Source organism: Cicer arietinum, chromosome 3 (assembly GCF_000331145.2).
Source record: "Cicer arietinum cultivar CDC Frontier isolate Library 1 chromosome 3, Cicar.CDCFrontier_v2.0, whole genome shotgun sequence".
NCBI classification, from domain to species: domain Eukaryota; kingdom Viridiplantae; phylum Streptophyta; class Magnoliopsida; order Fabales; family Fabaceae; genus Cicer; species Cicer arietinum.
The window spans coordinates 2095268-2116801 of NC_021162.2; the positions used below are offsets into that span (position 1 = coordinate 2095268).

The 21534-nt window shown below is 36.5% G+C and overlaps 1 protein-coding gene across 2 annotated transcripts in view; it reads right to left on the minus strand.

The window, feature by feature from the left end:
• LOC101491178 (inositol hexakisphosphate and diphosphoinositol-pentakisphosphate kinase VIP2-like) overlaps positions 1-21106 on the minus strand; it is a 43564-nt gene extending 22458 nt beyond the window's left edge. The window contains exons 1-10 of one of the 2 annotated variants that reach the window (XM_073365837.1): positions 20914-21106; positions 20676-20735; positions 20072-20118; positions 19750-19833; positions 18286-18349; positions 11755-11908; positions 1423-1493; positions 930-1034; positions 689-781; positions 3-28 (exon numbers count right to left, since the gene is read on the minus strand). In XM_073365837.1, coding sequence (XP_073221938.1) covers positions 3-28; positions 689-781; positions 930-1034; positions 1423-1493; positions 11755-11908; positions 18286-18349; positions 19750-19833; positions 20072-20118; positions 20676-20735; positions 20914-20991 — 782 coding nt within the window. In that variant the 5' untranslated portion in view covers positions 20992-21106. Of the gene's footprint in view, positions 1-2; positions 29-688; positions 782-929; positions 1035-1422; positions 1494-11754; positions 11909-18285; positions 18350-19749; positions 19834-20071; positions 20119-20675; positions 20736-20895 lie in introns of both variants that reach the window. The other variant, XM_073365836.1, reaches the window with a different exon arrangement.
• Positions 21107-21534: the final 428 nt, after the last annotated feature.

Consider the following 21534-nt stretch of genomic DNA (forward strand, 5'->3'; position numbering starts at 1 on the left):
CAGGAGTAAGTAATACCGGATACCTAATCTGCCAAATGAAATTATACACTCTTCAAAAAGAAATTTAAATGATTATTCCACACTAGTTAGTAATACAGCCTGCTTTGAATGGTATATGTTCATTCCTTCCCTAATCCACACAAAATCTATAACTAGGATAACCATTTGATGTTCACATAACTAGAGAAACATTTACTGAAACCTAAAGATACAAACAATATAACCAACCAAAAAAATAGGCTGCTATAAATAGACATAAGGTTGTAGTACAATCAGAAACACACAAGAAGACAGGTTAGCAGGAGCGACGCACGAGAGAATTAAGAGAAAAATTTCAAAGAGAATAATACAGTAACCCAGGAATACCCACTCTATACTTACTTGAAAGGAGTCACAGACCTACATGTCTAATAATAGTAACTGAATGAGAATGATAGATCTGTATTTAAAAAAAGCCCAAAAGTTGAATAACAACAACTATCAAGGGCTCTTCCCACTACTCCACTAGGTGGGGAGTCGGCCAAATTTAACTTGTATAATGACTCAAATTCCACTTGCAAATTCGGAACTAAATGTACAAGCATCTTAGTAATAATCCATTTAGTCAATAGTAAGGACAAAACATAGATCTTAAGAACCGAAACAAATATATGTGAGAAGAGACTAGAATACTTAGCAGATTACTTACTTCCTTCCCATCAGGATTTCTCATAACAACACCATCAACCACAGGAGACTTCCTTGCCTCAGCATGAGCATATTCAGGGCCTACTGTATAAACCTACGATCATTGGTTGAAATTTTTTAAAAGCATTTCTGATGTGAACTTTTTATGGAAAAACATGACGCGTGGTGTCAGAACACCCCGATGACCCAAATATATAATTGCCAACACACATAAAAACAACGTAAAAATCAAACTTCCAAACCTTAACATCTGTCCCTCCAGTTGGCATGAACTCCTCATAAATATAGGAGCCTTCGCGCCTCACCCTTCTCACCTCTGGATGGAACTCACTGGATCTGTTGCCAACCTAAGATCATACAGTACCCAAAACAGACCAAGTTACTTAAATATTCAAACTCGAAGAAAAGGAAGGATGGCATCAACTGTCCTAGAAACTTAATGTCACTTTTGTTACACAGAATGATGATTTCATGGAAAGTGATGAAATAGAATGAATAGGGATGTAATGGTCATTCCCAAACCATAGTTTTCCTAAATAGATGAGTTCATTGTTTTTTGATACAAAAAGTCAACGTGGAATATAATTGAAAGCAATGAATATATATTATTGAGAGCAATGTTCCAGTTTTTTTTTATGACATGATAACAAAGCATTAAACTATAGTCATGTAGTTTATAGTGTATAATTAGCACCCCTTTATTTTGGGAGGGCGACATGTCACCCTAAAGTTTACCTTCCTAAATAGTTCCTTCATGCCTCCACCAGCTGAACTGGGATAGTATATCATTATACTATGGTTATCACCTTCAAAAAACAAAACAAGTGTTATCCTACTTTCAAGAAAATATATTTGCGACTGGTTGTTATATTGAAGGGAGCAAAAGAAAAGATCATCAGAACTGAAAAACTTCAAGTACTTGTACAAACAGATCAATAATTATGAAATTAAGACAGTATTCTGCTTGCGGTCCAAGGACATTTGACTGAATAGGGCATCTTTGAGAGTGAAACTTCCATCATTTGATACATGGCTCACATGGAAAAGTATGTTTGATAACTTCACTTCATAATACCCACAAAATTCTGAAGATTTTATATAAGAAAATGCCAATGTAGTCATGGTTGTTAAGCTCTTGCATTAAATCATTAAACCATATGTGTTTGTGATTCTTTAACTAGCTTATAAAACTCATTCTTGTGTAAACTCTCATAAACTCGCATAGAATCACAAGTCTGGGAGCGAAACAAGGAGTCTACAACATAAGTTTTATTATCCCCTAGGCATGCCCAAAATGACAGTGGATCAGTGTTTTTAAAATAAAAGATCCAAAATGAAATAGCTAAATGACAAGGCTCCATAGTGCACAAAAAATAATTAACCTCTCAGTTGTAGAACTCGACTCCCCATATGCATCTAAGATTCCAGCATGAACCAGTCTATAGAGGAGGTGAAAGATGTATCGAGTCTCAACCCCATAGTTCATAAGTGAAATCATGAACCCAACTGGGATGATGTTAGATACCTGGGTTCCTATCACATTCCCACCATCCTTCACTAGTTAGTAATTTTGAACCTTTGATTTGTCAATTTATCCATCAATTTTGAACTTGTTATACTCTTTTTGTGTGCTGAGTTGTTAACCTACCTTGTCAATTGCGAATATGTCCATCAATTTAAATGTGATGCCCCATTTGCGAGCTATGAGCTCATCTCAGTTTAATTTATCAGTTGCTTAAATAATATTTAAATTTCATTATTGTGGTTTGCTTAATTGAATTTTAGATATCATATCACAACGTATTAAATTATGGTTGGATACTATGATAATGCTTTAAACATTACTTTTGTATCAAGTGAAGATTATAGTCATAATTAAGATTATTCTCTATTATTGTTGATATAGTTTTTGTAAAATATTGTAATTTTATTTATTTCCTTGCTGTAATACATGTTACATTTATATACATAATAGGAAGGAGTATAAATATGAAAACAATTAACTCCTATATATACAAAAGGAAAGAGTCATACTATAGAGAATAAATGGGATATTCATCCCTGAAATACAGTTACGTAATGATTTGATCCTGGCTGATCTTATCTGCCATAGAGGCTGCAGATCAGCAGGATATTTGCCGGAATTAATTCCAAATCTGTTTCCAACACTCCCCCTCAAGTTGGGTCATAGATGTCAATCATGTCTAGCTAGGATCTTAAGTTCTCAAAGTTTACTCTAGGTTGTGCCTTGGTCAAAATGTATGCAGTTTGATGACTTGAAGGTGTATACTTGTTGAGACATGCAATGATTTAGTTTGTTATTGTTAAGATATGTTATTCCTTTTTTTATTAGGTTTGATATAGGTTGGATTTAGTCCAGATTTATTTCCTTAATTAAGAGATTCTCCTTGTACAGCTTCTATTCGTCTGTTGCCGTCCTTACTATTTTGGCCAAGTTTGGTCAGTGGGTCCCACTATTTCTGGTGCTTTCTCTATTGTTTCTTGCTGCCTGTACGGCTTCCTTCTTACAGCTTCTATTTTGCTGTCTTCTTATTTCTGGTGCTTTCGTCTGCTGCCTTCTTACGGCTTCTAGTATGTTGAAGATGACTTCAAGTTTAGATCATTTGCAAAAGGAGAAACAATAAATTTGAATCCTCTGTTAAGAGCCTTGTAACATATGTTTTCTCCGACAATCCCTCTATAACGTCTGAGAAACTTAATGGTCAAAATTATTTAAATTGGTCAGCTATCAAGATGTGGTTTCTTGGACAAAAGCTCTCAAATCACCTCACCAAGAAGTCCTAAAAAATTAATAAAAATTTGCGTGAAGATTGGGAGCAAGCTGATTGTCAATTAGTCCCTCTTTTGTGGAAAACAATTGGGCCCTCCTTGTTGTTCCATTATCGCTCGTACACCACTTGCTATGATATTTGGGAGAAAGCTAGGAATGTCTATTCGAACGATATCCAACGTCTCTGTAATATTATTCATAATCTAGCTACCATTCATATGACAGGAGATAACATCATGGCTTATGCTAACAAAGCCCAGTCAGCGGTAAACGAGTTCAAGCTCCTTATGGCCGAAGATGACTCAAAGAAGATGCTTGAGAAATTGGATAATGTTTATGTCCTTCATAGCCTCCATCAAAAGTATGAGTCGGTTCGAAGCCACATTCTCATTGCATCCGATATCCCCTAAATAGAGGATCTCGTCAGACGTATCATACGCATTCCTAGTCAGGAAGGATCAGGGGGGAAGTGAATCTCAAACTAGCACAGAGTCTTCTGCTTCTGTTTCAAAATTTGTAGGTCGTGGTCGTGGTGGAGGTCTTCCTCAATGCACTTATTGTAAGCGTTTCAGTCATACCGAAGACAAGGGTTATTCCATTATTGGCTTTCCAAAAAAAAACAATAAATGTGACGCAGTCTAATGATAATGGAAAAGACTCTGAAGTGAGAAATGCCAAAAAAAAAATGTTGTCTGATGAAGAGTACAAGGCATACTTGCAGTTCAAGGCTTCACATGCCTTATCTTCAGCAACTCTTGATCATACCGGTAATTCTACAGTCTGCCTCTCTCACTCCTCATTTCTTACCCCTTGGATCTTGGACTCTGGAGCTTCTGATCATATGGCTGGCAACCCATCACTTTAATTGAAAATATCCCAACCTAAAACCCCACATTATATTACCGTTGCAGACGGTTCAAAAGCTAAAGCTTGTGGCATTGGTCAAGCCACTCCTCTCCCATCTTTATCTCTTGACTATGTTCTTTTTGTTTCCAACTGTCCATTTAATTTAATTTTTTTTAGTCGTCTGACTCGAAGTCTAAATTGTTATATAACTTTTACTCCTGACTCTTTCGTTATACAGGACCATAGTACGAAGTAGATGATTCGTACAGGACATGAGTCCCAAGGACTTTACTACCTTCAGTCTTCACTGTTGCTTCCACTTCTAGTACGGAGTCCCCAAGTCTTCTTCATCGTCGGTTAGGTCATCCAAGTCTCAAAAAGTTTAGAGTTATAGTCCCTCACTTGTCTCACTTAAAGTCTTTAGATTGTTAATCTTGTCAGCTTGGGAAACATGTCCGGTCTTCCTTCCCTAGCAGTTTTCAATCGCAAGTCCGTTCTCTTTTTGATGTCGTTCATTCTGATAAATGGGGACCAAGTCGAGTCACTTCAATTGTAGGTCATAGGTACTTCGTCACTTTTATTGACGAGTTTTCTAGATGTACGTGGATCTACCTACTTAAGGATAGATCAAAAATATTAAGTATATTTCACAATTTCTTTAATGAAATTCAAAATCAATTTTGTTGTTCTATTCGCATTTTGCGCAGTGACAATGCAAAAGAGTATTTTCGTCATCTTTTAATTTGTGTATGGTCGAAAATGGAATAATCCATTAGTCATCTTGTCCCCACAACAAAATGGTATTGTTGAACGTAAGCACCGTCATATAATTGAAACAGCACGTACATTGCAAATCAATGCTAATGTTTCTTTCAAGTTTTGGGGCGATGTTGTCCTCACTGCAGGATACTTGATTAATAGAATGCCATCTTTTGCTATCCAAGACAAAGTTCCCCATTCCATATTGCTCCCGGATGAACCATTGCTTTGTATCCTTCCTCGAGTTTTTGGATCCACTTGCTTTGTTCATGATCTTACTCCAGGACTCGATAAATTGAATGCTCGTGCAATCAAATGTGTTTTCATCGGCTATTCAAGGTTTCAGAAAGGATATCGATGCTATTGTCCCTCCACACATTGCTTCCAAATGTCTGTTGATGTCACGTTCTTTGAGGATACACCTTTCTTCCCATCCCCCATTGAATCTGAGCCAATCTTTGAGTACCTTGTTCCACTAACCTCGTCCATGCCCATAATTGACCAGCCAAATCCATCTAGGCTTCCTCTCTAGCAAACTTATCAGTGACGTGCACGTCTCCCTCCTACCAATCCACTTCCTACACAAGATTTAAGTGACTCATCTCCTATTCGAGTCCCTTCTTCTACTTCAGATCCGCCTACCTTGTCTGACGACTTCCCTATTGCACTACGTAAAGGTACACATTCCACCAATAATACCTATCTCATTTATAATTTTCTTAGTTATCACCGCTTATCACCTTCACACTATACCTTTGCCTCTGCTATCTCTTCCATCATTATTCCTAAGTCTCCGCAGGAAGCTCTTTCTCATTCAGGTTGGCGGCAGGTTATGATTGATGAGATGATAGCCTAAAAATCTAACCAGACATGGACTCTTATGCCACCTCCTCCTGGTAAATATATTGTTGGATGTCGTTGGGTATACACAGTCAAAGTTGGTCATATTGACATATTGATTGTCTGAAAGCTCATCTGGTAGCTAAAGGTTATACTCAGGTTTTTGGTCTTGATTACAGTGATACTTTCTCACCTTTGACTAAAATGGCTTCGGTTCTCTTTTTCTCTCTATGGCTGCTATGCGCCATTGGCCATTTTATCAATTAGACATAAAGAATGCACTCCTTCATGGAAACTTAGAAGAAGTTTATCTCGAGCAACCACCTGGTTTCGTTGCTCAGGAGGAGTGTCGTGGGTATGTATGTCGACTTCATAAAGCTTTATATGGTCTCAAACAATCTCCTCGGGCAGGTTTGGGAGGTTTAGTAGTGTTGTTCAACAGTATGGCATGATTCGGAGTCAAGCTGATCACTCTGTGTTTTATAAATTCTCTTCTAACAAGTGTATTTACTTGGTTGTCTATGTTGATGATATAGTCATTATAGGTGAGGATCGTGATGGAATTGTGGGACTCAAACAACATCTAGTCCACCACTTTCAGGGTCAAAGATCTAGGTAGACTGAGGTATTTTCTTGGCATTGAGGTAGCCCAATCTAAGGCAGGAATTGCTATTTCTCAGAGAAAGTATGCACTTAATACTCAAGAGCTCATATGGCTCAGACACCTTCTCCAAGAGTTTCGCTTTTGTAATATAAACATTATGAGTCTCATATGTGATAATCAAGCAGCCTTACATATTGCTTCTAATCCAGTCTTTCATGAGTGAACTAAACATATTGAGATTGATAGTCACTTTGTTTGTGAGAAGATTGTGTCTGGCAAGATTGGTACTTCATTTGGTGGTTCTAATGATATATTGGCAAAACATTTTCACAGAGACTCTTCAAGGACCAAGGATAACTTATATATGTGACAAGCTCGACGAATACAATTTGTATGCTCCAGCTTGAGAGTGAGTGTTGATACATGCAATGATTTAGTTTGTTATTATTAAGATATGTTATTCCTTATTTTATTAGGTTTGATATAGGTTGGAGTTAGTTCAGACATTTCCTTAGTAAAAGATTCTCCTTGTACAAATTTAATTATAAATAATATCATGCTGAGAGCTAATCTCTCAAGTTATTCAGCACCAAAACCTAATTCTTAAGTTGTGCTACATCCTTTGTGACATGTAAATTCCACATTTGGAACGTGCCACTTCCATCCCGAGGAAGTACTTCAAGTGACCAAGGTCTTTAACCTCAAACGCCTTAGCGAGGAACTGCTTTAGTTCTCCAATTCCATTATGATCATCGTCGGTGATGATGATATCATCTACATAGACAATGAAGATAGTTTTCTTTCCTTCTTTTTGAGTATTTTACAAACATAGTATGGTCTATTTGGCATTGGGTGAATCCATGAAGTTTAACAACCCGTGTCAGCCTTTCAAACCATGTTCGAGGAGACTGCCTAAGACCATAGAGTGACTTCTTGAGCTTACATACCTTGCCTGAATTTTCTGGTGAGTCGAGACCAAGAGTAACTCTCATATAGCCATTTTTTTCAAGCTCACCATTCAAGAAAGCATTCTTGATATCTAGTTGGTGTAGAGACCAACTTCAATTTTGCAACAGGTGCAAATGTTTCTTCGTAGTCCATCTTATATGATTGGGTAACCAATCGGACCTTGTACATGTTAAAACTCCCATTTGTGTTGTATTTGACTGAAAAAAGCCACTTACACCCAATTGGCCTCTTCCCTTTAGGCAATTCAGAGAGTTGCCACGTCTCATTCTTCTCCAAAGCTTTGATTTCTTCCTGTACAGCACCCTCCCATTCAAGTGTTTGGATAGCTTCATGAAAGTTTTGAGGAATAGTGCTGCTATCCAGGTTGGTGACAAAGGCCCTGTATTCCTATGACAACTTTTCAAAAGACACATGATTTCCAAGTGGGTGTTGGGTGCATGCCCTCCCCCCTTTCCTCACACCAATAGGTATGTCCAGATCATTAATAAACATAGTTTCATGTATTACAATTGGAGAAGAATCAAGAGATAGTGTATTATCTATATGACAATCTTTAGATTCTGAATTTTGGTTGGAATCTTGGCTTTGGCTTGGAAATGTGCATGTTTCTGCCTTCTCTTGAGTTTTCAAATATTTTTTCCTTGTGTAGACCTACAACTCTTTCTGACATGTTTCAATTTCAAGTGCCGAAGCAAATATAGGTTCAGGACCAGATAAAGGTAATAATGTTTGATTGGTACTTGGTTTGAGGTTCAAGAAAGGTGGTTGTGGTTCAAGGGTTTGAATGATTAGCGGTTCAAGGGTTTGAATGATTAGTGGTTCAAGGGTTTGAATGATTAGTGGTTGTGGTTCAAGGGTTTGAGGGATCGGTGTCTCCCAAAGTTGGTATTCACTAGTAGTCACTCTCTCCCCTTGAATGCCATCTTTGGGGTAAAAGGGTTGGTTTTCGAAGAATGTGACACCCATAGTATGGTAGAACTTTCTATTTGAGGGACAATAGCATTTGTACCCTTTGTTGTCCGAAGAATATCCCAAGAATATGCATTTTATGGTTTTTGGGTCCAATTTGCTTAAATTTGGTTTGTGGTTTTGAACAAAGGTTGTACAACCAAAAAATTTGGGTGGAAGGTTTGTAATAAGACTGGTGGTTGGGTATGGATAATAGGTTCTGATATGGGGTTTGGAAATTGAAGGTTTTGGATGGCAATCGATTTATAAGGTAAGCTACAGAGAGGACAGCTTCACCCCAATAATGGTTTGGCGCATTAGTTGGTAGCATGAGAGATCTAGTGACCTGCATGAGGTGCCTGTTTTTTCTCTCAGCAATCCCATTCTGTTGTGGGGAGTTTACACATAAAGTTTGATGTATAATGCCATGTTTTAGGAGGTAGGTTCCAAGAGAATGATGGAAGTACTCTCTTTCACTTTCTGTCCTAAGTATTTGTATATTGGCTTGAAACTGAGTTTGCATCACTTTATGGAGATTTTCAAAAATCTTCCCTACTTCTGATTTTTCTTTTAGAAGGAACACCCATGTAATTCTTGAGTGATCATCGATGAATGTCACGAACCACTTTGATCCAGTGACATTGTTGACTCGAGAAGCCCCCATACATCACTATGGATTAAGAAAAATAGATATGATGGTTTGTAAGGTTGGATAGGGTAGTGGGATTTAGTGTGTTTGGCTAATTCACAAACTTCACATTTAAACAAATTCGAATTTTTAAATAAAGATGGAAATGCCCTTTTCAAGTACATGAAGTTAAGGTGTCCTATGCGAAAATGCCATAACATTACATCATCTTTGGAAGAAACCATATGACCAGCTGGTCCAGCTTTATTATCTTCTATTCCAAGGAGGTAGAGCCTAGCACATTCCTTAGCATGGCCAATCTTCCTCCCCGAAATATGTGTGGAAAAAATTTCATAGCACACTTTGAATCCTGAGTTAACTTACTAATAGATAGACAACAAGTTGTAATCCAATTTAGGGACATATAACACAGCTTCAAGGGTGATATCTTTAGATATAATTACATAACCTTTACCCGCCACTTTAGAAGTGGTTCCATCTACTCTGTGAACAATAGAGTCATCATGGTTGTATTTGTTAAATACACTAATCTACCCAGTCATATGATCAGAGGCTCCAAAATCAACAATCCATGAGCTGGTTTTCTGGTGATTGAAATGGAGAGCAGTAGAAAAATTACCTTTTTGAGCAAGAGTAGCAGTGGAAGAGTGTGTACTAGTTTTTGTAAGAGTTTGTTGGAACAGTTTCTGAAGTGTCTCCATCTGTTCTTTGCTGAATGGACTGGATTCAAATGCATTTCCAGATCTATTTTCTTCTATAGTTGTTGCATAAGCATGACTATCCTTGTAGCATGACTTCCAGTCAGTGGGTTTTCCATGTAGAACCCACCATACCTCCTTTGTGTGTCCTCGCCTTTTGCAATGATCACACCAGCTTCTGGTCTTCAAATTCTTTGGAGGCCCTCCTATTGCTAGAGTAGAGCTTTCGACATTCCCACTTGGATTCTAGTTTCCCAACATAATTTTCCTTGTACTTTCTTCTCTCCTTACTTCAACAAAGGCTTCACGAATATTTTGAAGAAGTTTAGTTGCAAGTAGTCTTCCTTTTACTTCATCAAAGTTCTTGTTTAGCCCCAACAAGAACTGATAAATGCAATCCTTCTCTATCAACTGTTTGTGCAGTTTTCTATCTTCAAGATTTTTCCAAGCTATGTACTCATAGGTATTGAGTTGCTGCCAATACCTTATGAGAGAGTGATAACACACTGTAATGGAAGATTCTCCTTGTCGTAGGTCATGTAGGAGACTTTTTATTTCAAATATGGTTGTGTTGTCCACATTTGAGTAGGTTTCTTTTGATGCTTTCCAGATCTCTGCAGCAGTAGCATAATACATGAAGTTTTCTCCTGTTTCATTGGTCATGGAGTTTATCAACCAGGACATGACCGGGCTGCTCTCAAGCTGTCATTTCTGATGAGTTTGGTCTTCTTTCTTCGGTTCCTTTTCATCACTGATGATGTAGTCTTCCTTCCCTTTTCCTTGAAAGAAGAGGCGGACTGATCTATCCCACTATAGATAGTTCTGGCCATTAAGTTTGTAGCCAGTAACTGGGAGAAGTGTTTCAGTCAAGCTGGTGATGCTATTGCTAGGCATCCCAGTTATGACGTTTTGTTTTGGAGCTGTGGGGGTGTTATGCTCATCGGCCATGGAAAATTTTCTTGGACCAGAACTTTGCTACTAATACCATGTAATATTGTAATACATGTTACATAGGAGGTATATTATATACATAATAGGAAGGAGTCTAAATAAGGAAACAATTAATTCCTATAGATACAAAAGGAAAGAGCTAATAATACTATAGAGAATAAATGGGATATTAATTCCTGAAATACAGCCACGTAATGATTTGATTATGGCTGATATGATCTGCCATAAAGGCTGCAGATCAACAGGATATTTGCTGGGATTAATTCCAGATCTATTTCCAACAGTTTTCTTATTTTACCCCTTTTCCTTATTTTGAGAGATTCTCTCCTGTGTACATATTTTGTCCAACCCCATTGTGCAAGGCACGTCATTCATTCTAAATTATTCAAGTTTTTAGGTTTTAATATTGGGTCCAACTATTCCTTAACAAAATCAGCTTGTAAGGTGAAAAGTGTCTTTTTTTTATAAACTCTTTTTATACCTTATCTCTTTTGAATATGGGAATTGAGTTTTTTCCAATATATACTCCCTCACACCTAGCACTATTGGAATTGGTATGTGGATAATTTGGTGGGTGACCCAAATAGACAGGCTCTGATACCATCTTATCTTATAAGTTTATATTGGACCTAACTTTTTCTTACTAAATCGAAAACTCTTTTCAGGATTGTTTATTCCAATTTGGGACTTACTTTTTCCAATACAAGTAAACTCATACATTTACAAGTCGAGTTTATAAAGGTTCCACAAGTTTACTGAGAATCTAGAGTTTGACAAACTTGAATATAGTATTTAGAGCTATGCCTTATATAATGAAAATGGCAATCTAAAGATCTGTATGGCATTCTCGTTCAAAAGCAACTAATATATTATCCAATTCATAAATTAGTTGTTTTTTTAATGCAGAGTACTAGATCACACCAAACCATATTGTCTTCATTCCATGAATCAAATCAAAGAGACAAGGTAACAAATTTCAATCATAAATACTAGAAGAAGAAAAAAAGCTCACCATGAATAGGCTTCTCCACAAATGGCTTCCAAAAACGCTTACCATGGACCTCAACAAAATCTTCTTCCTCAATGAAGTAATCCAGCTGTTGATATGGTACTTCTCTATTTACTAGGGCGTACCTCGGAACATGGATTCCAAACATTTCAAGACGCTTAAAACCCAAAATTGAACATTATTAAAACCATTATGTATCAAAAAAGAAATAACATAAAGCATTTTAGCTGCAATTAGTCATACATCACAAACCAAACATATTGTAGTAAATCAGAGAATAGAAATATTATATTCTCATATATTAAACAATAGGGTTACAGGGAAAGAATATATAGAGGAGGTAGGCATTCAGCCATCCTCATCAAAAAAGAAATACAATGAATACAATAACTCCTCATAAACTAGAATAAATAGAAAAGGAAATAAACTAGTGAGGAGAGATGGCAACATAATGACCAAATCTCTGTTATTCTAAAAAACTGTTGAAGTTGTGGGATTTTAGAGAAAAGGAGAAGAGAAAATAATAAGGGTTTGAATATTATTGATAATAGCTTTATGCTAACTTTATTACAAAAGACTCAATATTAATCTCTATTTATAGAGAAACATAGAATCAATCTTAAATCAAGAATAAATCATAATAATAATGAGAGATATTCTAAGATATCTCTATGATTATAAATTGATCATAGGAAATAACTCAAGATACTCTAATATAATGAAAAAGATATTATAAGATATTTTCTAATATTCTAACACTCCCCCTCAAGTTAAAGCTTAATAAGCTTTAACTTGCTACAAGAAAACATTTTTTTTTAATTATTAAAAAGATGGAGAGGCAACTCATGGATGCATGTGAAGTCGGATAGAATTCCTATAAATATAGTCTAGCCAGATAGCCTGATTGATCATCGGTTTGAAATAAATTCATGGCAAGCAATTGAACAAAGCAAGCTCCGTTCTTCTAAAAAACTGCATTTGGAAGCTTCAAACCAATAATAATTAAGACTCAAAATATTTAAACTTGAATCTGCTTCAAGGAGAGAAATGCGTGTTTCAAGGAGAGAAAGGACAGGTCAGTGCATCTGGGACAAATTGCCAAGATAAAGTAAGTCATGAAAATAAAAGACATCGTTAGAATAACCACCAACGGAAGAAGTCATCACTAATATAATTCATATGTGAAAAAAGGGACACCATCAGAATGATCGTCGATGGGAATATAAGCAACTATTATAATCTATTAATAATAACTAAATTGCATGACAAACACCAAAGAAGAAGCAGCGCGACTCTAACGAAACGAAGTCATGATCGATCAACGGAATAAGAAAATGCGTCCAAAACAGGGGAGATAACGGTTGTACACATATTTTCGTTGATCAAAATTAGAGAGTAAGGGCCGATCTGGAACCATCGAAGAGAGAATAATCATGCACCAAGAAGAATCTCACCAATTGAATTGCAAATCTTCCAAACCTGTCAGCTAAGATCCCACTCATAAGGGCTGCAACAGCTGCCACGACAAAGACTGGAGAGTTTCCTCCACCAAAAATCTGATCCCACGGTCCACTTCCCAAGGACACCACAATCTGTGCAACCACTACTCCCAGAATCAGGATACCCATTATTCTCAGAATCAGGACACCCATTCAATGCCTCCACAGCATTAGCAGCATTGTCTGGATTTTCGAAATTGACAAAACCAAAACACTTTAACCTACCATCTGCATCTCTCATCAAAACAGCACTAGTAATGCCGCCATATAAGTTGCAACCTCTAATTTATAAGCTCGCGGTGAAGTGCCTTATGTCTCTTGTTGTATAGAGTCCTCTCTTCCTTCATTGGAATCTTCATTATCACTTTGTTGTGACTTGGCAGCAAGGGATAAGAGGTTCTTTGTTTGCAATTGAACATAGGAGGCAGCTGAAGCAGCAATGTCATAAGCAAGTCGAATTTGAGGGTTCTGTTCATTATATTTTCCTTTCTCTAAGTTGTCTTGATCAGAGGCTACTGAGTCATCATCCATAGAAATGCGCAATAAATCCTGATTAAGTTTTGCATTTAACTTGGTCATTGCAGCTTTCTTCTCTAAAGATGTTATAAATTGAAGGTTGTAGTATTTCCTCAACTCTTGAGCCTTGATTTGGGGTATTTCATAAGCCATGTTGCACAAAAAAGCTAGTTGAGAGTATAACAAGGTCAAATGCTTCTTGTCATTTTAATATTATAGCCCTACAGATGGTAGAAAACCGCAGATGAAGAACAAAGAAATAATCGGATGGGGAAAAATTAGAGAGATGGAGCAGTGTGTGTTTCTGGGAGCAAAAGTTGACAGGTTGAAAATTAGGGTTTTGATGTGTGAAAAAAAAAAGGTTTTTAGGGTTTCGGCCAGAGAGCTTATGTGTTTAAATAGACTAAGGATATACCCGCCAGTGATGGAACGGATAAGGGATACGGCGGAGTTTTTTTTTTTTTTTTTTTTTTGAAATAAAGACGGATTCTTAGAAAATAATTTAGAAAACAAATGTTTCAAATACGAAATACTAGGATGTCCTAACCGAAAACGCCATAACATAATATCATCATTATTAGAAGAAACAAAAATAGATTCAAAGCAGGTACTTGTTTTTTATTGGTCTTTGAAGTCGAGTCCATTGTCAAGATAATAGAGTCCTTCACTCTCCTTAGCATTGTCAATCATCTTCCCCGTGTTCAACTCCTCTCTGAGCTAATAGAGCAAGAAGAAGTTTGAGACTCAAGAAGTTTGTACAATTGATCTAATTGTTCCATGGTGAAAGGAGATGGGCTTGAAGGAGACTGCTTCTCTTGATCAAATATACCAACTTGGAGCGCATGACCTTCGTTTCTTTCTTTTTTCTTCCAATTTAGAGGTTTTCCATGGAGCTTCCAACATGTATCACGTGTGTGTCATGGACGTTTGCAATGTTCGCACCATGGTTTCTTGTCATCGCTCTTCCCTTCTACATTCTTAGTGACTAGGGCAGAGCTTTCAACCTCACCAATAGAAGGTGACTTACCCATCATAACACCTTGTCTCGCCTCTTCTCTTCTAACTTCTGAGAACGCTTCCCAAAGTGATGCAAATGGGATCTTTCCCAATATTCTGCCTCGAACTTCATCAAACCGCTTATTAAGCCCAACCAAGAACATGAATACACGGTCGTTCTCCTGTCTCTTAAGAAACAAAACACTATCCTCACAATACTTCCAATGATCATCATAACAGAGATCCAATTCTTGCCATAGTGTCATCAACTCATTATAATAGGTAGTGACATCTCTATCTTCTTGTTTGGCATGCCAGAATCGTGATTTGAGATCGAAAATTCAGAATATGTTTCTTTGACAGCCTCCCAAACTTCCTTCGCAATAGGCAAAAACATAAAAGATTTTCTAATCGTTGATTCCATATTACTAAGCAGCCAAGCAATAACAACAGAGTTCTCAGATTTCCAAAACCTTTAATTTGGATCAGTTGTGGCAGGCATTTGCACCTCTCCTGTTAGGAAACCATATTTTCTCTTATTGTCTAGCATCAATCTTGCGGTTTGGGACCATTCGACATAATTGTTTCCATTTAGTTTCTGGATTTCAACCTTGAGGGCATTAGAAGTTCCCTTATGGCCAAAAAAGTTGGAAAAACCATTGTTAGATAAACCATTACGTCCGCCTGGGCCGCTGCCTAAACCAATATTGTCGACGTTGTTGACTACTTCAGATATTTTATCCAAACTATCGTCGTCGTTGCCGCTACCCATAAGAGCTACCTTCCATGGGATATTGTGTGCCATTAGCTTTAGTTCAGTTGGTTGGAGCGTCAAACCCTAATGTGTTGTGGAAAGGTTTACAGAACCTTCTAGTGGGTTGTGGAAAGGTTTACAGAACCCTAACAAATAATGTTTAATCAACCGTATTAAAGTGGCAGATTTCCACACTCCCCCTCAAGCTAGGTTGTAGATGTTTAGCAATCCTAGCTTGGCTGTATGATTCTCAAATGTTTTCCTTGGCACTACTTTAGTGAGAATGTCAGCAGCTTGTTGGCTTGTAGGGGTACACTGAAGTGATATATTCCAATTTTCAATATTTTCTTTGATAAAATGATGATCAATCTCAACATATTTTGTTCTGTCGTGACGAACAGAGTTCTTAGCAATGTTGATGGTAGACTGATTATTACACAACACCTTTATGGGAATTGAATTTGGGACTCCAATTTCATGAAGCACCCTCTTTAACCATATTCCCTCCCAAATACCTGAGATAAAGCTCTAAATTCGGCTTCTGGTAAACTACAGGACACAACAAATTGTTTTTTACTCCGTCGAGTGACTAAGTTTCCCCAAACAAAAGTACAATAGCATGATGTTGAGCGTTGGCCAGCCATAGAGTCTGCCCAATCAGCATCGGTGAATATTTCAATTTCTCTATTTGTTGTCTTCTGGAAAAATAATCCCTAGCCTGGTATCATTTACAAATATCTGAGAATTATGTATACTGCTTCCATATGTTCTTTTGTGGGACTGTTCATGAATTGGCTCATTGTACTCACTGCAAAACTAATGGCTGGTCTAGTATGAGATAAATAAATGAGTTTTCCAACTAACCTTTGATATCTTCCTTTATCAACTGATGCACTATTGTCTAGAGTCCCTAGCTTCATAGTTGCATCCATAGGAGTTTCAGATGGTTTACATCCAAGCATACTTGTCTCTTTTAGGAGATCTAGGACATATTTTCATTGAGAAACTAAAATACCTTTCTTAGATCGAGCAACCTCTATCCCAAGGAAATATTTGAGACTTCCTAAGTCTTTGATCTCAAATTCTTTGGCTAGGATACTCTTTAAGTTCTTAATTTCTTCATCATGATCTCCTGTTAGAACAATATCATCAACATATATAATAAGAATAGCCTTCTTCCGTGACAGTGATTGTTTCAGAAACATTGTATGATCTTTCTGACATTGAATGTATCCAAACTTCCTTACCACCTTTGTTAATCTATCAAACCAAGCTCTAGGTGATTGTTTCAATCCATACAAAGATTCTTGAGTTTGCAAATATTTGTATCGGTAGAGGTCTCAAAACCCGGGGGAATCTCTATGTAAACTTCCTCTTCAAGATCACTATTTAGGAAAGCATTTTACACATCCATTTGATAGAGAGGTCAATCAAGATCTGAGGCAAGTGAGTAAAATCCGCACGCACACACCCCACACCCTCACCCCCCAAAAAATAAATAAAACCAGCACACTAAATAAAATACAATTTGGGCTTCGTTATACACGTTAAATTGATAAGTATCTAAGCGCTTGGGGAACCATCCCATAAAAGCTAGCTATCAAGGCGCAAGAACCACACAACTTACATAATTTACCGAGCATTCCATACGACTTGATGTGGGACTTAGCATGCCATAAGATCCAAGTCCCTAACCGCCCCTAAGGGCCAATGCCCTGACGGCTGTACTCTACAACGCTTTACTTGGCCTTTTCAATCATCCCCTCCTTAGGTAGCCCTTTCCGAGCCACCAGAAACCACCTCTGATACCAATTGATAAGTATCTAAGCACCAGAAACCCTCCCTTAATAGCTAGCTATCAAGGAAAAGAACCGAGACACTTAAATACTCAACTCCACTAAGCATCTCATACTACTCAATGTGAGACTTGGACATCCATAATACCCAAGTCCCTACTATAGCACCGCCCCTGAGCCGACGTCCCGGCAACTACACCTTTACTGTTTATTCAGCCTTTGCAGTCAGCCCCTCCATAGGTAGCCCTTTCCGAGCCACCAACAACCGTCTCTGATACTAATTGATAAGTATCTAGCTACTTGGGGAACCTTCCCTTAAAAGCTAGGTATCAAGGGAAAGAACCAAGCCACTTAAATAATCCACTTAGCATCCCATACTACTCAATGTGGAAGTTGAGTATTCCACAATACCCAAATGCCTTTCAAAATCATATTCAGATTTATGATGAATAATGGCTAGTTCAGCCCTGGAAGAAAACAGTTAAGAATAAGTATTGTGTATGGTCAATACCAACAGAATAGGTATTGTGTATTGCCATTACCAATTCCCCAAAAAGCAAGATGCACAAGGCACAATCCCATGATATTAGATGCCATGTTAAAGTCAAATGCTCCCAAATGCCTAAGCTATTAGGCAGAGTTCCATGAATGGCTTTATATCTCTAACAACTATTTAATTACATCATCTTTTTTATTTAAAAAAAGTTTGAAGTTGTATAAATAAATTTAGAAACGAACAAACCATCTCCTAGTATATGGTTGCAGGAAAGAAAAAAATCTGTAGCCAGGTGAGGCTAATATTTTTCTCTCCTAATTTCAGTGGACCAAACACCAGAGTTATCAACTTGTAACCAGAGACTTCAAACAAATGAAAGATACAATATTTATCAATTATGTACACACAGTGAAATCTCAAAATCTGAAAAAACGGTAGTACCTAACTAAATGAGAGAAATAATCTCATCTTTCCTACCTCGTAGACTTTTCTTCGATCATGAAGAAGGTGTTGTGGCTCCAGTTCGTTTACTAGAAAAGGTCTGGATAACAATGACCAAATTTCAGATCAATAGTCATTCTCATCCAACAATTGAAAGGAAGATACAACTGGAAAAAATAACACAGGAGCATAGTAATAAACACACATATTATGCCAGAATTTTTTTATACATGTTCACATTTAAGTAAGCATCGCTACTGTCTGCAATGAAGAAAGAAATATACACAAAAACTTCAATATACATCACAGACCTATGTCCAAAAACATCCAACGATGTGTCGAAGTTTGAACTAACAACAAAATTTATGAAATATAATTCCCTTCCCTCTCCTTGATGGCTTGCTCCTAATCTAATCATTACTCCCTTACTTTCAATACTCCCCCTGTCACCTGGGTAAGATTGTTACAGCCCAAAGCCTGACTCTGTCTCTTACGTTATATTCAAACTCCTCCTAACATACTTCAATATCTGCAGGTGGCCTAATACTCTAACAGGAACACTTCACAAGACTGCTTATAGAAGCCGGAGGATGAGAAACCATTATGGAGCGAGAAGATGGGAAGAACAAAAGGAACATCAAGCCAAAATAGAAAATGCAGCAATAAAAGTCCAATCACATACTCACATTATGATGTGGATTTGAGTACTTCCACGTGAGATTGAAGATCTAACCAAGTAATTTCTTGAGATAAAGTGGTAAAATAAAATAAATAAATAAATAAATAAATAAAGAACAAATGGGTTAGATGGAGAAGGCGCCACAATCAAGAATGATTGATAAGCCAATGTGGAATCGCCACAATGGTAAAGAAATCCATTGATAAGATTCAAGTTCTAATCCAAGAGAGGAGACATATCTCACTAATTCTAATTGATTTCAAAGTTATCTCAAAATGAGACTCTTACAAAGTATTTAAGAAGGATTTACCTTATTCCTAAAATGGGCCAAATCTCTAGACCCATATTGGGCTTACACCACTTAACCAAAATTACTACAATTCAAATTAAACACAAATAAAACTAAAAATTATTATAAAGTCTTGACTTGAAATATTCTTTGTTTTTCCTCCTAATTAGCTCTTTTTAGGTCCTCATCACATTATGCCCAACACTAAAACAAGAAGCCAAAAACAGAACCCTATTTTTTTTTTAAATGAATCCGCATAGGCCCCATAAAATATAGGAATATTCTCTTCGGTCAAATACAACAAAGGAACAGTATAAACTTAATTTTTCCATCAAATAATAGTCTTTTTATTCTTTCCACGTCTATTAAAAATAGGGATATTCCTCTCAATCAAATACAGAAGAGAACAGCATAAACTGCATACTTCCAAAAGCCCAAAACCATGAGATCATATTATGATAAACGGTTCCTTAAGGTTCATAAAATCTATATGACATACAAAAAAATTTGAAGTTAGTATAAACAAGCTTACTTTCTCAAAACAGCATATGCTTTAGCCTTTTCAAGGGGATATCCAGAGGAATGGAAAGCAATCAAACAGTCACATACTGGCCAGCTGAAACAAAATATTACTTGAACTTAGTATGCAAACTGGGAGACTATAATCAACATAAAGATGAAGGCAACAAATATTTCAGCTATAACTTACATGTCTTGAATGAAATGAAAGTTATTACAAAATAGTAACAAGTAGTTGAAACAGATATAGCTTTCAATAAATAACTACAAACAGACCAATATAGTTCTTCAAAATGCAGAGTCAACAAAGTTCCAACTTAAGATATCAACTATACCTCTCTATTGGTTCTTCGAGTATAACCTTGTCCCCAAAATGTATGACCTGCATACAATACGAAGATCAAATGAGAATATTGCAAAAAGCACAACCATGACAACTATCTCTGCTGTAACCAATGGCAACTGTTTTTTCCTTACAATTTTTTCCTTTTTCTTAGTAATTTCATCATTCCTTATCAATCAAATAACTAATTTTTCAAACAACAAATTAGAAGAGAAAACACAAAAATTAACTAGAATAGAGACATTAAAGTGTGAGAAAAATAACTTCGAGTACATTTTAATGCATTACACAAAAATGAAAAAAATGATGTTATAAAGCTATGTAGTATGGAGTATGGACATGGATTGACCGCAAGTCCGGTGTGCGAAACAACTTGTGTTGGACACGTGTTGATATCGGATACGGATGTATTTAGTTACATTTGATCACTTATATTTTTCAATTATTATCAATTTCTACATATCAGTTTCATATCCATATCCGTGACGTGCTTCATAGGTTATAAGTAGATTCATTCATAACAAGTCAATTCCAAATCAATTATGATAACCATAACATCAACAGATTAAAAAATAAAATAATGAACATAAACTTACTTCAAATTCACCGAATGCTTGTAACCTCTGAAGAATCTGCTCCATAGGAGCAGAAGAAACCTACAATCAAAAACAGAGTAACGGAATCATACACATTCGTAACAACAACTCGTCTCTGTTTTCAAACAAAAAAGCTAAACCAGAAAACGAAGAAGAAAAAACTGGATCCAGCGTGAAAAAAAACAAAAAACAAAAAAATAATCGAAAGGAGATATTGGACCTCGAAGCCACATTTCACCTTCTTTTCCATCACACAAACTCCAATCATTATTTTCTTCGGCGCATCAACTCCTTCATCAGCCATATCTTCCGCCATCTTCGACGAAGAAAATCGAAGCTAGAAACAGTTATTCGCGAGAAATGCGAAACGGGAAAATCACGAGAATGCGGAAAAGGAAAGAAGTGAGAAAAGAAAAATGGCAGAAACTGTAACCGCTTACTGAGTTTAATATTTATAGTGTGGAAAGCAAGTTGTAAAGTCAGCACAGTCACGAATTCACGACTCACGAGGGTCACGCAGTCTAGAGAAAAGATAGAGAAACGAGTAGTAGTAATAGTAGTCGGTCATATACAAGAATGTTTGGTTTAAGATTATTTTCTCAAAAAAAATCATTTTGTTTTGACCAAAATAAAAAGTATTTTTGACCTGTTTCAATAGATTATTATTATTATTATTATATAAGCTTTGATCTTTAATTTAATTTCAGGTAACGTTTTAGTCATTTATCTTTTTTTTTTTTCTGACTTAGTCCTTTATTTTAATTTTAAACGACAATTTGATATTTTATGTTTTAAAATTTCAACAACGTTATCCTTTTTTAAACAAAAATTCAAAAAAAAAATTCAATCAAAACTCATA